The following is a 17,954-nucleotide window of genomic DNA, read 5'->3' as shown; positions in this document are numbered from 1 at the left end:
CTCATCAAAGGACATCTCTCCTTAACCCCCCAAAAAGCATGACTTGGAACAGTAAGTCATTCTAAGACAGAAAGACAACCCTCTCTGTGTTGGAAGAAAAGTAGCAGTGACTGTAATTAACAGAGCAGCAGTTGTGGAACTTCTAGGGTTGTATTTAAAGGGCCATGCAGGAACGGGGTGAACAGTTGTTACTGCGGATGTGTAGTAAAATAAGGATGGGAGCGGGAAATGGGGCAGGAGAAGTAAATAGGTGGACTTACAGCCCGCGAAGCCGAAGCCAGATTTTCTCGATCTGTTCCGGTTGCAGGTATTTCAGAGAGTTGCTCTCAAATTCTTCAATCTCCTTGGTTGGGGACTCCATAGCTGCAGGTAGGTGACCACTGGCGGTGAAGCTGAGAGAGTTTGGGCTATCCCCTTCCCGTCTCCTCGCCCAGCCCGTGATGCCCAGCCGGGCGCGGCGCGCGTTTGCCTGGCACTTTATCGGCGCGCTCCCCCTTCTGCGCCCCCAGACTCAGACTTAGAGCGGACTCCGATCGCGGGAAACCACGGCCCCAGGTGCGCCCCGGAGGCAGCTGCGGGAACCAGCCATGGTCCCGGGCTAATGCCCAGGGATAGGCATAGAGATACGGATTGGGATTGGGATTGGGATAGGGATAGGGATAGGGATAGGGCTTCTGCTCTAAGAGAAAGCACCTCAGGTCTATTCGTATTCTTCCCCTACCCCCAAACAAAGCCACATAAGCGATCAGCGCGCGCTGCTAAAGGGTTTGGAGGAGAAAAGGAGGACTGGGTGGCGAGGAGAGAAAGTGAGGAGGAGAAGGAGGAAGAGGAAGAGGAAGAGGAAGAAAGTGAAGAAAGGGAGAGAAAAGCGGCGACTGAGCCAAGCAGGAGCCTGCGCGGGCAGTGGGGCCTGACCCGGAGGCCGAGCACCCGGCTCCGCCCAGCGCCCCGCGCCCCGCTCACTCCCTGGCCGCGCTGCCTTCGCGCCCCTCTGTTTTCTCTCACTTACCAGCAGCTCTGCTGACAAACGAGAAAACTGACAAGTGAGAAAAGTCGTCTGTCAGCGCCCGGGCTGGCGTCTGGGCTGTCACCGCGGGCGCGGAGGGAGGGGCACGCGGGCACCGCCGTCTGCCGGGCACACGCGCGGCTCCGACCCCGGCCGGGCACACCCGCCCCCGCAGGGCAGCCGCGGCCACTACCGACCGGCGGAGCTGCGTGGGCTCCCGGAACCCGCACCTCAACAAGAGCTGGGCTCCGCGCGCAAGTAGCAGGGAAGGGAAATCCGTATCCTCCCGGGGCACGCAGCAGCCGCGAGGCTCCGTGGAGGTTCTGCCTGGAGGTCCCCCACAGCCTCACTCTCGGACCCGCCACAGAACCGGGTCCATTTTGAAATATTAAAGCGACTGATGGGGACGAAGGGAACCACACACTCGGAAAGTCTTGATGTTTTCTTGCTAAAGGGGCTTGCTCTCGCTCTCTCGCTCTGTCTCTCTCCCTCCCTCCCTCCCTCTATCTCTCTCCCCGCAACGTGCGGAAGAAAAGGAGAAAATATACCAACAGTGAGGAGGTAAGTTTCTTCAGTTCAATGCCACACGCTACTCAAGAGGGTCCCTCCTGGGGGCTGGCTGGGCGGCTGTGGATGGTGACAAAGTTTCAGCTCCACAAAGCTGCAACTCACTGTCAGGGTTCCCCTAGGTCATGCACAATGTCAGTAAAGTAGAATGCTCTGGAAGAACAGGACCAGGTATGAAGTTGGGAGTCAGGGAGGGAGGACAGAGGAAGAGAGGAACCAAGGACTGGGGGAATCCATGCCCAAGATGATTGCAAGCGATATCACAGAAGGGTCCGTCAAACTTCCTTCTAGGTGAGGCCACCACCAGGCGCTATTTCAAACCTGGTTCTCAGGGTTCCTGAGATTCAGGGTGGGGCATGCCCTATACAGTATTTTTCCTCAGTGACAGGTAGTACTTCTTTCCATCACACTCTCAGAATTAATTTTCTATCCATTAAATGATCAGAAGTGAAGACTAGTTTTTCTTCACTGCTCAAGTTCCATTCACCTGACCTTAACAAAGGAAAAAAATGGTCTCTAAATCATAAATGCTCACCCACTTCGTAACTGGTATTCGTTTTCCAGAAATTAGAGGTGAGAGTGATGAGGATGCTTGGCTGGTCCCATGCATTCTAGCAGAGAAAGCAGTATCTCAAGGTAAGACAAAAGACTTGTTTGATGAAAAACGACTTACCCACTCACCTACCAGGTAAATCTGAAGTCGTCCCATTAAAGTCAGCCCTTTAAGGTTTATGGAGGCGCATACATTTTCACCGAGTTAAGGTATTATTACTAGGCAATGGTAACATTAAGCAATATTTTAACATGGAGTTCATCTATCTGAATAAAATCAATTACCCTTCCAGTGTCACCCAGCAGAGAAACAGTGCCCTGGGGAATAGAATGCCACAAGAGGAAATTTTTATAGTGACTTGTTTTGAGAATGGAAGACAGCAGCATGGTCCCCAAATGGGGTATTTCCATTAGTGTGTGCACCTTGGGCAGCCTGCTGGCAGAATGTGGAAGTATAATAATGATAATAACAGCAAACAAGTATTGGAAACTTTCCATAGCCCAAGCATTGTTCTAAGTGTTCTACTCTCATGTAATACTCAAGACTACCCTATGAGGTAGATACTATTATTATCATCCCCATTTTACAGTAAGAAAACTGAAGTGCCAGGAGGCTTCCTAGACCAACTAGAGAGAACTAAACTAGAAAAGACCAGTTTGAGTTATGGCTGGTTACCTTATCCTATACAAATTCATCCCTCTCACAGAGTCCCATTTTCCACATCTATAAAGTGATACATTTAGGCAAAAATATTTTTATGTTCTTTTCACCATTATGATTCATTGAGGTCATCTGGAGGGCCTTGGAAAAAGAAACTGCTGAAAAGAGAGAGGAATGATGCTGAATTCACATTTTAGCTATGTCATAGTTTCTCTAAGTACTGGCCTAGTATGAAAATATACAAAGGAATATTAAGGATGATACTTACCTTTCTGCTCCATACCACAGCTATGACTTTTTTCCTACTCTTAGTGGAATTTTGATTGTCAGAGTAAAGCAAATTTTGGAAGAAAAAGAAAAAAAAACTGACTTTTGCTGCAGTTAAGCAAATCAGAGAGAAAAGACCAAAAAAAAAATCTTTTAAAAAGTTTTTAAAACTAGATTTTGTTTCATTTTAGAAAATTTCTTACAAAATTAATGTGTATTAGAAAGTCAAGAAAAATATAACTTTGCTTTATTTACAGCCATAATAATCTTTAGAGCAGGAAGAAGCCCAAAAGACAACACAGTTTGGAGGTTTTCACATTTTTGAAGCAACAGAGTATTTTATTTTAAATAATATAAGGAACTCAAACGCATAACTCAGCTTTAAAAAATAAAGATTGAGTAGCTCCAGTTGAACGGGGAAGGGAAGTAGTTAGTTCTCAGGTACAGAGTCAACCTCTGCCTCCTCTTTACCCCAGCCCTTAGTGCCCAGTGCTCCCACTTTGCAGATGAGAAAACTGAGGCCAAAGTACCACAAAACAACTAAGGATTCCTTGTTCCTCAACCACATTAGAAAACAACTTTGTCTTCTCTCTACCAACAAAATATTATAATTTTTAGATGCACCATGTTACTATGTCACTCAGATTGTGTTCTCTCTTCATCTATCACAGCCAAAGTATCTTTGATAGTTGCAGCAACACCACAAGCCACAATTTCTACTGGCATTCTGCTCAGAGGCAAGCAAAAAGAAACAGATGCAAACAGACCTGGAAACAAAAGGTCTGAGAAAACCCAAAGCCACTCACAACTTTGCTTTACAGGTTAATTTCCTTTGTTTCTTCCTAAGCCATATTTTTCAGTAAGACTGTTTAGGAAACATTACATGGTCTAACATCACTAAATGCATATAGACATGCATACATACATACATATATATATGCACAGGCACATATACATGCATATATGCATGCATACACACATATAACTAACAATTTAAAGTACTCCTCCAAATACACACAGAGTAAGTCTATGGACAAGCCAACCTCTGCACTGTCAGAATTAAGTATCATAAAAGATTAGGAAGAAGGTGAACTACCTGTCCCACAGTTCAAGGGGAAGCTAGATGTTAATCTGACAAAGGAATATGAATCAGGCTTTGAAGGCATGAGAATGTCCCCTCTGGTCTCTTTCATTGCTAAGATTTAATGATTCAATAATAATCACAATAACTGCATCTACCACCCTACCAGTTTTTAAGAACTATCTTGTGCCAAGCACCATGGCAGGCACATCACAGGTTGGTCCATTTCATCCCCAACAAAATACTTCAGCACAGTTTAATTATGCTCATTGACAAGTAAAGACAGAAAGGGCTCCCAATGGTCCGATAACTTCTGCAAAGACATACAGCTAATATATGGCACAGCAAGTTCCAAACCCAGACCAAAAGGCAAAGCTCATGTTCTTTTGCCTTTACTATACCACGCCCCTGCAGACACACAAAAAGTCTAGTAAAGAGGTATATAATAGAGAAGGTAGGGAAAGGAGCAGGAGCATGGATGAGGGGGTCATTCATGCTGTGGGGAAATTAGGAAGGCTTCACAGTGAAGGTGATATTTGAACTGGATCTTGAAAGTAGGTGGAGTAGAAATTGTTTGCATGAAAGGTGGGTGGAGGCAGGTGATTCCAGAAAGAAGCCACTGCATGAAAAGAGGCACAGAAACATGATAAGGGGTAGGGTGTCCTGCAATCCACAAACAGTTTTGTGTGGTATGTCTGTGAATGTGACTAGGAACAGAAAGAGAAAATGCTGGAAAGATAAGCCAGATTCTCGTTGTCATGGAAGAAGCTTGGGCTCTCTCCTATAGATGTCAGGGAGCCATGGGTGCATCTAAACAGTGAGAGGCATGGCCACATGTGGGGGGTACCTGCTGCCCTGAATATGCCAATGGCATTGTGCACAAAAGTGAGCTCTCCAGGAACCTGCCATAGGAGCATGCAACAACTATGGTGCAAATGATAACCAGGGCTGCAGAAGAGAAATCCAGTGACCAACTGCAAACAAGCTCCTCCGCTTACAAACAAGGAAGAGTAGAAAAAGGAAAATAGGCAAATCAGAAAAAGCAAAGCTGTTTTTCCTTCCAGCTACAAGATGATGACTACTTGCTTTGACCTCCATGAAGCCAGCCTGTGCCCTTGATCCATTTTTCACAACTTGGCAGTGGCATCATGAAGAGAGTCTGTTGAGGGGGAAATTCTGGAGACACATTTAGGACATCAGAAGTAGCACCGCCAGGCACAGCAGCCCCTCCTCCCCGCCCACACCAGATGTGAGGCAGCCCCCATAATGTTCTGTCAACAGAGGCTGTTCTCTCTCACTGGCTTCCTTTGTGGGGAAAGGGGCCTCTTTGGCGACAGTCACCCTGCTTCTCCCTCTGACGTCTTTTCTGTTTGATTTTATAATTTGGGGCAGACTCTGTCTCAGGAACCACCTTCCCTAGAAAAAAGAGGTGAAAGAAAAGGCAGAGGACTGGCTAAGCCCAGAGGTACCCTCACTCTAGGCCCCATCTGAAATGGGACTCTGAAGAGCCAGAATCTCAACTACATGACCAAGTAGTGGCCCAGAGAGGTGAGAAGACAAAGAGATAGAAGAGACAGGGCAGCTCAGGGGCAGCCTGATGTAGCCTGCATGTGACCCACAGTTTCTACGCCTCTCTCTGCCAGGATCCTTCAGTTGCTCCTGCAGAAGAAGCTCACGGAATCCTCCCGATAGAGGTGGCACAGGCAAAGGAAAGGACTTGGAGTGGTACTGCCTCACCACACCACCTAGGACAAGATCCTTCTCTTGTTTGGCCATGGTTGGGTTGGGCTCAGGGACCTCTGGATCCCTTTCCAATGCTCACATACCCTAATGTTCCATCAACAGAGGCATGGTTAGTCTGGCCTGGGCTAACCAAGCTTTTCACGGGCCCAAAAAAGCTGCAGGAAAACCTGCGTCTGGCCCCCCAGGCCAGTTTTGACTATAATAGACATAACCTAGATTGCCCAACCAGAACCATGGACACCATACCCATGGAGAGTGATTGGTCCAGGGGGTGACATGTGACTGAAACAGATCCAGTCTTTATGGGAGATTTGATGTGGCCACTAGGAGAGAGATGGTCTATTTCTCTTTTCTTCGAGAAAACAAGCCATATGGCTTGAAGTTGTCTTAGCCATGGGGTTATCTTTTCACCATGTAGAGAGAATATACCAGAAAAATGACATCAGGGCTGGGCGCAGTGGCTCATGCCTGTAATCCTAGCACTCTGCGAGGCCAAGGCAGCCAGATCACCTGAGGTCAGGAGTTCGAGACCAGCCTGGCCAAGATGGCAAAACCCCATCTCTATGAAAAAAATACAAAAATTAGCTGGGCATGGTGGCACACGCCTGTAATCCCAGCTGCTCTGAAGGCTGAGGCACAAGAATCGCTGGAACCTGGGAGGCAGAGGTTGCAGTGAGCATAGATTACACCACTGCACTCCAGCCTGGGCAACAGAGCGAGACTTCATCTCAAAAAAAAAAGAAAAAAAAATGACGTCAACACAGAAAAAGCTGAGAGAAGAACTAGAGAGACAAAGTAAAAACAATGTGAAAGGATCCATTGAGCCCTTTGATCCTGCTATGCCTGAAGCCAGAATGCCCATTGACTTTTAGGTTATATGAACCAAATAAATGTACCCCACCTATTTTTTTTTAACTTAAACTAGTTTGAGTCAGATTTATGTTACTGACAACTAAAAGAATCCCAACTAATAATACAATTATTCCTTACAGGAATGTTGTAAGGAGCTAAAAAAGAAAAACAAAAAACAAAAAAACCCAGGGCCGGGCACAGTGGCTCATGCCTGTAATCCCAACACTTTTGGAGGCCGAGGGAGGTGTATTGCCTGAGGTAGGAGTTCGAGGCAAGCCTGGCTAATATGGTGGTATAACCCAATCTCTACTAAAAATACAAAAAATAGCCAGGCGTGGTGGCACATGCCTGTAGTCCCAGCTACTTGGGAGGCTGAGGCAGGAGAATCACTTGAACCTGGAAGGCAGAGGTTGCAGTGAGCTGAGATCGCACCACTGTACTCCAGCCTGGGCGACAGAGCAACAGTCTATCTCAAACAAACAAACAAACAAACAAACAAAAAACCACATATGGCCAGTGCCTTGTACATTGGAGGTTCTCATAAAATAGTTCCTCCTCCATCTCATCCATCCAGCAGGACACAAAAGGATGGAAACTGGAACACTATAAAGGGATCTAGGGGTAGGCAGAGCACTCAAGGTAAATAGAAAAAGCCTGTATTATCTTGATAAATAGATATACCAATAATTTTCTTTCAGTTACATTTCGATAATGACCTATCAAATCATTGCTGTGTTACATACATTAACCCCTCCGAACAAACCTGAAGTAAATGAAACACTTTATTTATTTATTTATTTATTTATTTATTTATTTATTTATTATTATTATTATTTTGAGACAGAGTTTCGCTCTTGTTGCTCAGCCCGGAATGCAGTGATGTGATCTCAGCTCACTGCAACCTCTCCCTTCTGGGTTCAAGCAATTCTCTGCCTCAGCCTCCTGAGGGCTGGGATTACAGGTGCCCACCACCACACCTGGCTAATTTTTGTATTTTTAGTAGAGACGGGGTTTCACCATCTTGGCCGGGCTGGTCTTTAACTCCTGACCTCATGATCCACCCACCCCAGCCTCCCAAAGTGCTGGGATTACAGGCGCACTTTATTATTATTATTACCTCCAGTTTAGAAATGAGGTGGCGAAGGTCCGAGAAGTCTGCCGGCTTCCCTCGGGCTGGTCTGCTCTCCTCCAGCTAGTGGCAGGGCAGCAAGACAGTGCAGGCCTCCTGACTTCTGGCTCCGTGGCCATTCTGCCTCTCAGAACACACTGCCACCCCAGCAAAATTAACTTGGCTGTACTAATGAAATTGAAATTTTTGTTCATGTAAAACTGCTGATGCTACAAGTCAGCCAAATTCTGACCCAAATGTACGTAAATCCGCGGGTTGTTCTTCCTATCGCTGTAAAGCAAATTTGAATATGGAAAAACCTCAGAACTGAAAGGGATCTTTATCCAAGCTCCTAATTCTTCAGATAAGGAACAAGCAGCTCAATCACATGAAGTCACCACACAAGTTAGCGGCAGAGCTTGGACCAGAAGCAATGTCCCCGAACTCCCAGCCCAGTCCTCCACTGTCTCTAAACTTTCTTCTGTGGGATCAAGAATGGCCCCCACTTTCAACTGAGGACTGGTCCAATGGTTTGCTCAGTTAAGAAGAAATGCCCACTAAACAGCATAGGGTGTTGGTAAATGCTTCTTGAAGAAAGGGGGTCTCTTGGAGAACTGGTAGAAGTAGAGAAGAAAGGCTCCAGGAAAGTAGAAAGGTCCACAGCAGCCTAGACAATAACAAAGAACCTGATGTGATGGGTGTAAGAGGGTCAAGAAAGGGACACTGGGCAATGGCTGTATATGCAGACTGAAGGGGCCTGGATTACTGCATTAAAGCTTAGGCTTGGTCAGGCATGGTAGCTCACACCTATAATCCTGGCACCTTGAGAGGCCGAGGCAGGAGGATCTCATGGGGCTAGGAGTTGGAGACCAGCCTGGGCAACATGGGAAGACCCTGTCTCTATAAAAAATTTTTAAAAATTAGCCAGGTGTGGTGGTGCACACCTGTGGCCCTGGCTACTAGGGAGGCTAAGGTGGGAGGATTGCTTGAGCCCAGGGGTCAAGGCTGCAATGAACCATGATCACAGAATTGCACTCCAACCTGGGCAACAGAGCAAGACTCTCTCTCTCTCTCAAAAAAAAAAAAAAAAAAATGCTAAGGCTTTATACTCTTGCCAATAGGGAAACATTCAAATCCGTTGAGCAGGTGTGTAGGAGATGCAAAGTGGAAGTTTGATTTGCAAAGAAGGATTTAAAAACAGGATTTTCGAAGGTTGTTTTTGAAAGGTGAAGATTTACAGATTCTTATCTCTGTATCTGGAGGGAAATGATCTCACAAACAAATAAATGCTGGAACCTTTTAAATTCATTAATTCATTCAACAAACATTGGCTGAGTACCTACTATGTGCTGCACACTCTGTGATAGTAGGTATGCAATGGTCAGTTAGAATACTCCAGTTTTGCACCATGGATCTTCAATCTAATTGGGAAAACAGATACTAAACAGATTATAAGACAACAGATACATCATTGTAAAGGTAAAGGGTGCTGAAAAGAAAAACAGGGTGCACTGCAGAGAACAAAAGGGATAGGATTTATTTACAAATAGAGTGGCATTTCAGCTATATTGCTGTGTTACAAACTATCCTCAAAATTTAGTGGCTTTTTAAAACAACCAATTTTTCTCTCTCATGATCCTGTGGGGTTGGCCAGGTAGTTCTTCTGTTGGTCTTGTTTGGGGTCTGCCATGCAGCTGTAGCCAGATGGCAACCCAGGCTAGAATATCCAATATCGTTTCACTCACATGTCTGGTGCTTTGGCAGTGACAGCTGGAAGGCTGGGACCTCTCTCTTTCTCCACATGGTTTCTCCTCATGGTCTCACCATGTAGCTAGATTAGGCTCCCATACATGGCAGCTACATTGCAAGTGCAAGTGTGCCAAGAGTGGGGAGGCAGAAACAGCCAGTCCTCTTACGGGCTAGGCCTAGGACTGGCACGACATCACTTCTGCTGCACTGGGTTGGTTAAAGCAATCACAGGGCTAGCCCTGATTCAACAGAAGAAATAAACCCCACCTCTTGATGCAGGGTGTGGGGAGGGAGTAACACAGATATTTGCAGCCATCTTTAATATACCCAAGTGGTCACGGATGGCCTCCATGAGCAGGTGACATTTGATCTAAGACCTGAAGGAAAAGGAGACAGCCAGGTAACAGGCAAGAGTAGGAGGAAAATATTTCTGACAAGAAGGAACAACGTGTGCAAAGATTATTAAGCAGGGAGAAGCTTGAGGAGTTAAAGGGCTTAGAAGGAGATAAGTTATGGCAGGAGCAATGTGGCAAGGGGAGAGTGGCCTGTGATGAGGTCAGGAGGCAGGTGGGTGGGGACAAGGGAAGAATCTTGGGGACAGATTTAGGGACCCATTTTCTAGAGGGCAGAGATCACAAGGGTCTTGTTCACTGTCCCCTGTCCCCCTGACCTTCCCTCCAACCCCCTATGCCTGACACACCAATTGACCAATGACCAATTGGGCTTCTCAGACAAGTACTGTGAAACTTATTTCATTTATGGCACAAGGTTAGTGATTCCTAGCAATACATTATACTCAAAGAGCAAACCTCAGCCATGGACACAAACTTGAGTGTTCTACTAGACCTGAAGATGTGGGGTTACTCAGGGAAAGGCAAAAAGCACTGACCAGAGTTACCTTTCAGTGCATAAAGTGTTAATTTTCAATTATCTGATTAGCTGCACCTTTCAGTTATCTGGCAGAAAATTACTGTTCCTTGCACCCTCCAGATAAGTGAAATGTTACTTTTCATGTGACTCAGCACACAGGGGGAAATGAGGGATATTAACTACTCCTGACACTGTTTTCAAAATTGTCCTTGGGGACATCTAAATGGTCCATGCTAGTCCCTGTCATTCTCAGAAGTGAAAGGATTTTAATACTCAGGAGAATAAAAGAATATAAAAGAATAACATATCTATGAATGCCTTCCACCCACATGATTTTAACAGATTCACGCTAATAAAAAAGACCCTGAAGGCACTGTGACTCGGCCCATAATCCTTCACTCGTAGACTGACAGACCCATCAGAAGTTGACACATGCATATATTTCTACGCCTGAGATATAAACTGGCTTCTATGAGCAGGGAGTGGGACTTGATTTATGGAGAGGCATGGAAACTTATGGACACAATTTAAAAGTAATTAACATGGAAAGCCAATCTTAGCAAAAGACTCTCAAACTGCTTATGTGCTGCCAGTACCGCCATGGAAACAGGTGGACTCTCACACGTAGAGCTGTGTGGCTTCCCTGCTGCCTTAGCTAAATGTAAATGAAGAAATGAAAATTATTCTCCTCAATGGGATTTAGGAAGCACTTGGGAATTTTAATGAAAGCATTGAAAGGAAAGAGTGCTGAGTCCTTGAAAATAGCTCCCAACAAGTCAATTATGACCCTGTTAGAAACCATTCTCCCTTCACTGCGGGCAAAGCCAATAGAGCCTTCTGAATCAATGAGTCTCTTTTTAAGAAACATTTCCTTTAATACTTCCCCCCAACCTAGGCATAAAGAGCATTTGTGAAAATCAGTCCCACTCTCACCCATTCATATAACATAGCAGAAGTACCCACTGCATCCTGCGCTGAAATCAGACTTATTTGCCATGGAATTCCCTACTGATAATTGGATATTTCCTATACTCCTATTCTACACCAAATTCAACCTATCAGAATCCAATCATTCTGCCAGATCAACGCTCAGCAATTCCTAAGGATGCTGCTATTACCTAGGACTTTTGGCCACTTTTTCCTCTTCATTTATTGCCAGATTCATCGTCTCAAACAGTGTGCTGGAATTAGTTGGTAAGAGAGGAAATCTTAACGCATGATCTTTTCAAAACTCCTCTGCCTTCCATAGTGAAATCCAACTTGGTTAAGGATTTATTGATAGAGGGCTGGTCATTGACTGCTGATGACCTCGGGAGATTTATTTAATAACCATGGCTTCTAGAAGTGACATTCACATCAAAATGAAAATGTGTTTATGTCAAAATATTGGCAGGAAAACTCACATCATTCAATTTTATTATAAATTTGAATAGCATTTCAGTGATAGCCTACCTTCCACCATTACTGTCTCGCACTGGAAACCACTACTAATAAATGCATCATCATAAATCACTTAAAACATAAAGAAAAAAAAGGAAGAAAAAAACTTTAAAAAGCTGCAGAACATTTCAAGGCAAAAAGACTTCTGAAAATGTAGTGATTGGACTTTTTTTAAATACCAGTTAAGCAGGTGTTTAAATTTAAGAGCTTATCAGAGTTTGCTCTTCAAAACTACATTTGAAGACATGATTCTGGGCATCTTGGCAACAGCCTCACACCGCATCCTTTTGTGCTGCCTGAAATATAGATCTGCTGGCTGAGCCCACCTCTCTTGGCAACCGCCAGCATTTGGGGCCGGGCTTTTCTAATCTGCCTAGTCCGCCAAGGTGGCCAGAGCCTGCAGCAGCGAGGAGGCCTCATTTGTCCCAGCTGCTGCTAAGCACGGCACCAAATCAATATCCCATCAGACGGCGCTTGCTGGCAACAATTGCAATTGATAGCGCTCCCAAGGCTGTGTGACGTCGCTGGGTGTTTACAAAGCAGAGGAAAATCCCTCTATGCACCAGCGGTTCTGACCTCACTCCAGTGAGCTACTCGCCTGTCTTTAATCACCCGTGAAATGGTGCAGGAAAAAAAGCAGTGCGGAGGAGAGGCTGCAAGGAAATAACCCACGGCGATGACCAGATGTGACTCATGCTTTTCACCTCTGAAGGGAAGGAACATTTTGGAGCAGGATGGCACTCTAACTTGCCTCCAAGGGACACAAGAGAGAATACGCTTCTTGTTCTCAGCAGACAAGGATTGTGCAATGCAGCTGAAGAAAACAACCAGCATCAACAATGCACTGGGACCCATGGCTGACTATTTTTCAGCTATCTGAGTAATTGAACAGTTGCCAAAATATAGCTCTCAAAGGCCATGTGTGGACAGAGCCATCACTGATACTGAGAGGGCAGGTTTAACCCCGGATGGTATCCAGAGGGCATATCCCAATGTCTCTTCTTTCCCCAAATACAAATATTGCTACCAACAAATGCAGTACTAGTAATAGAAGTATAGTACTATTTATTTTTGATATGTTGTATGTCCAATTTTTTTTTTTACAAGCACGATATCTTAGAAAATCCTCACATAGAAGCTTTAAGTAACTCGATCAAGGTCATATAGTAAGTAGTAGAAGTGGATTTGAACTAAAGCCTGTCATTACCTACAGAATCCTGGGGCCTCTCAGAAGTAGGTATTTTGGTGTGAGTTGAGAGGCTAGCTCTGTGTCTGGTCAACGAACAGCCCTCTGACTCAAAGCCCTCTGACAATGGTATTACGACTTTGCAATTACCAACCACGTCAAGCTATCTTTAAGCAGCTTTAAAGATTTGAGAATGAGGAGACAAAGCAGAGAGGAAAACACTAGTCTAAGGCTACAAGTGCAGACAGTGGCAATGCTGAAATAAAAAGGAACCTGCAGTTCCCATGATAGGAACTGCTTCAATCATTCATTTGAGGGTCTGCACAGCCATGCTATAATGGTTCCCAAGACCTCAAGGAGTGCATACTGCACAGCTTTCACAGGGAGGCGATCCTCTCTTCACAAAAGTTTCCCATGACAAGAAAATGTCCAAGCATGCTGAGCAATGTGTGGAATCTTGGAAGCAGACTCAAGGACCCCAGATAAGAAACCTACAAATAACATATCTAGGAAACTCTCTATCACCACAATCCATTTTCTTGTTTTTGCCTCAACAGCATTTTTCCTTCTCTCCACAAGGAGTCAAGAGACCACAGTAAAAATGTTTCTTGCCTGCTTCACTAATGCAGGACAAAATAGTTTCTTGGTACCATTTTCTTGTCTTTTAAACTTATCCTATTCCTTGTATCTAGTTTTTATTTCTTGCATCTAGCAAGAGATGCAAGAAATCAAAAGAAAATGTTTTCCTGATACAATGTATGGAAATGAAAACAGGGGAGCTTGGATTAAATACTACACAACTGAAAATAATGCATGGAGGTAAGTGAGCCAGCAGCCTTATTGCTAATAACATAAATTAAAATAATAGTAAAATAACAACACTCCTACATTTATCTCCCTTCGGGACCATCCTTTTCACAGGCTTCCCAAATCAGAGCACAGAATTATGCTGAGTGCCTGAAGGGCTCTGCCCTCTGTGATCACCCTAGATTAATGAGGCATTCCTAACACCTGTGCTTACATTTCTTACGGTGCCTTCCCAGCCATCTCAGGGGTGGTTTTATCTACATGGGAGCAAGTCTCTAAATTCCAGCAGTACCAGGGACTCAGAAGGCAATGACCTTGACATGCACGGGCTTTCTTCTCACCACCCAGGAAGCAGGGGACTCAGCACCAATATCAGTCAAAAACCATCTTACATTCTGGAATTAATCATCATTTCAGAGTTTCCACTTCAAATCGTTGTTTAGGAAAACCCAGATAGCAGACCAATAATGGGGGTTGGGAAAGGAAATCCCATGGTTTGGATCAAGGATGGATCAAGGACACCCTTTAAAGGTGTCCTTGGATGGATGCACCCTTTAAGAATCTGATAAATGTTACAAATTTTGTCTCTACCTATTTAAACAAAGTTATACTATGATATGTATATATTTTTAGGAGGCTCTTGGACCCTCCTGGAGCCCACCCAAAAGCTGCCTTCCCCCAAAATTCTGCTGCAGTTCAATGACGTGCAAGCCAGCGCACATGTGTGCATGTGGTGTCTGTTTTAACCTAGTTTGCTCTTTTTAGCATTACAAGAAAGTGGTATAAACTAAAAATGGGAGATAACTAACAGAGATATATTCAAGTTCTTCAGAAAGGGAACTATTTAATGAGCACCAAAAATATGCCTTGTTTTCTACCAGGCATGTTATATGTGTTCTTGTATTACATCGTCTTTACAACTGCATAACAGCAAGGACTGTGCCTTTCATATTCACCTCTCTATCTCCAATGCCTTTCATAGCAATAGTGCTTATTGAATACTCCTTGAATGAATTATGAGTATTTTGTAGATGAGGAAACTGAGCCTCTGGAAAGTTAAGTAATTTACACAAATCAGACATGGAATAAATGGGAGAAGTGGAATTTGAACTCAAGTCTTTCTGTGCAACTTTCCCCTGTGCTTCAATGAACTTTAGATGCAATCTTCTCTGATACTAAATAAAACACATGAACATAATACATAACCAAATTATATGCTACATTGGAGACCAGAGCTGTGGGGAAAAAATGCAAAGTAAGGTCAGGGACTGGGAGTATATGGAGCAGGAAGGATATGTTGCAATATTGATCAGGGTGGTCAGAGTCAGCCTCATCAAGAAGGTGAGATGGGAGCAAAGCCTCGAAGGAGGTGAGCAGGTGAGCAGAAGAGTAAGTCAGGGAGGGGCAACAGCTGGCTTATTAGAGGCTGGCATAGGAACCAGCCTCAAATGCAGAAGTATGGCTGGTGGATCAAGAAACAAGGTGGCTAATGTAGCCAGAGTTGGAAGAGCCAGTGGAGAGTAATAAGAAATGAGGCTGGAGAGAAAATGGGCACTAAGCAAAATTCATTACCTCTCCAGTCATTGCAAAGGCATGGGTTTTTACTCAGAGTGAAATGAGGACTCATTGCAAGACTTGGAGCAGAGCAGGGACATGATGTGACTTCTGTTTACAAAAACCACTGTGGCTGCTGGGTTGAGAACAGACCATGATAGGGGCAAGGGCAGGAGGGGAAAGTCCAGGTAAGAGGCTATACATCTAGTTCCCAGACAAAAGATGGTGGTGGCTCAGTCAGGGAGTAACCATGGAAACAGAGAGAAGTATATTCTGGATATGTGAGAGAAGAGTGGACTTACTGATGACTCTAAGATTTTTGGCCCAAGGAACAAAACCAACATATGTTCAGGCTCATCCCTATGTTCTAAAAGGGCAGAAGGCTGAGGGCTGATTCCCAAGGCTCCAAGGCCAACCTGAGAGAAAGAATAGGATGTTTTGCAGTTCCCAAAGATGTGTCCTTTTGTTCATGAGAGAGACAGATACTTACTCTGTATAGCCCGTGAGAAAAGAGGAAGGAAAGAGTTCCTTAAAGAGCATGATTTTCACTGGATTTGAATTTTGTGAGTAAACTGTGTGCTTTGAAATGTTCCCTCCCTTCATGTCGGAGGCTACATAATCTTCTCTCCTGTGCTGCTGGATGCTGGCTTACCTGGACCTAGCCCTGCTGGTCACTAAACCCTGGGGCCTCAAACAGCTTTCTAAAGTTAGGAGCTCTGGGCAGATACTGACTTCCCAGTGACCCAAATCTGACAACAAGAATGAGAGACCAGGGCTCCTCTCTCCTGTCCCCCAACCTCTGCATAAAAAACACAGGCATCTCTGGCGAGCCTAGGCTGCCAGGCACATGTTAAGCCATCAGCTCTGGACACAATCAAGAGTGAATCTGGAGGGCCCTTTCAGATCCCACTGCTTAGCCAGGAAGATAGTCTACGGGAGGTTAAAGCAGAAATTACCAAAGGTTTTACACAGGATAAGTCTCCCATTTACTTGCTTTCAGGGCTTGCCTTTTAAAATACTAAAATGGAAAAGCCAAGATGGTACAAAAACTGTAGTTTTGTAAGGAAAAAATGTATTACACATCCACTGTGTGCAAGGCACTATGTTGAGTATTCTTACCAGCATTGTCTTTCTGAATCTATACAACATGTAGATTGTGAATTCAGCATTACTACTTTTTTTTTTCTAAGGAAAGTTTAGAAAGGCCAAGCAATTGGCCCAAAGTGATCCACTAGCCAGTACAGATGTCTAACTTCAAAGTACAGCTTTCACCACAACTGTCTCTAAGGTGACAGACTGTCCTGTCTGCTGGGGATTAAGAGGGTTCATGGGATTTTCAGGTTTAAATGCAAGGAAGTCTCTGGCAAACCAGAACAAGAGGATCACTCTATCTGTATCATTATACTAAAGTATGCATATAGAAAGTGCAGTCATTTCAAGAATACTTAGAAGGGTATGTAGAATAACTGCCTAGAGGGTTTACCTTTCAGAAGAGCAAGCTCTTTCCCACCTAGTTAATGGCCAGTCTTCTGTAGTCACAAGAGTGGAGTCCTTGGTGAGAATTTACTGCAGAGCATTAATCCCCATTTTCCCAAACATTCAACCCCACACCAGGATCATCTCCTCCAGCTGACTCTCAAAGCAAGCTTGCCATTTGTGTTTCCAAAATCCCATTCCCTTTTGCATCTGTTTGCTGCAAAATGTCAACTGCATCTCCTGCTTTGGTCATTATAATTTATACTGCTGACTCATTTACCCAAGGACTCTGGCCCAGTATCTTGTTGAGGGAATATCAATGAATTCAGTGGCTTGGGATAAGATTCAACTGCTTAGAAATGTGGTGTTACTTCTCTGGAGCCTGGGTTGTACCATTTGCTGGCCCTGCTCATGCATTCCTCCCACAAACATTTATGCCAACATTGGGCCAAACCTGGGGCTGTTATCTTTACATGACTTTGTCAATTGGCAAAGAGCCCTGTCTTCAAGGAGTCTCATTGACATGGTTCAAAGAAACTAGTTGCAAAAAAAATAAGCCAAAACAGTTGAAGTGTTGCCCTGGACCCTGTGGCTTTGAGAAGCTAACCCAGCTGTGCCAGGGGCCAGAACCCCTCGCTGAAAGCTGCTGTGTGCTCTGGAACAGTGCTGGCAGGGAGAGCTCTGCACCAGATGGGCCCTCTCTGCACTTCTCTCCACAGGCCAGGAGCACAGGAAGGCACAACCTCTGGATCACCTTTTAATCTCAGGGATAATACCCAAAAGGGAGAGAAGGTTGAATGAGTCACTCTGACCCAGGAATAGATGGTAAAGGGCTACTCCTTCTCCAGCGGGAATGTGTGAGCCACTCTGCCTATCACTGTCTTACTCATGCAAGTGTCCCCTATGGCATAGGGGTGCTGGTAAATGTCTAACAAATGGCTCTCAAGATTGGCGGTGGGGGAAGAAACTCTTATTTGTAGCATTTACTGATACCTGTGGCCCACCATAGCCAATTCCAAGCTACCGATATGATAG

General features: G+C 44.7%; 1 protein-coding gene across 9 annotated transcripts in view; it reads right to left on the bottom strand.

The window, feature by feature from the left end:
* The window catches only part of PDE1C (phosphodiesterase 1C), a 661,967-nt gene that overhangs the window by 319,519 nt on the left and 324,494 nt on the right, over nucleotides 1-17,954 (bottom strand). For 2 of the 9 annotated variants that reach the window (XM_025380638.1, XM_025380642.1), the window contains exons 1-2: nucleotides 1,010-1,456; nucleotides 261-598 (exon numbers count right to left, since the gene is read on the bottom strand). The exons of 4 other annotated variants lie outside the window; for them this stretch is intronic. In XM_025380638.1, the coding sequence (XP_025236423.1) occupies nucleotides 261-361 (101 nt within the window). In that variant the 5' untranslated portion in view covers nucleotides 362-598; nucleotides 1,010-1,456. Of the gene's footprint in view, nucleotides 1-260; nucleotides 599-1,009; nucleotides 1,457-17,954 lie in introns of those variants that run through there. 3 more of the 9 variants (XM_025380637.1, XM_025380640.1, XM_025380641.1) reach the window with 2 other exon arrangements.

This window comes from Theropithecus gelada, chromosome 3 (assembly GCF_003255815.1).
Source record: "Theropithecus gelada isolate Dixy chromosome 3, Tgel_1.0, whole genome shotgun sequence".
Classification (NCBI taxonomy): domain Eukaryota; kingdom Metazoa; phylum Chordata; class Mammalia; order Primates; family Cercopithecidae; genus Theropithecus; species Theropithecus gelada.
This window is presented reverse-complemented; position numbering and strand designations above follow the sequence as displayed.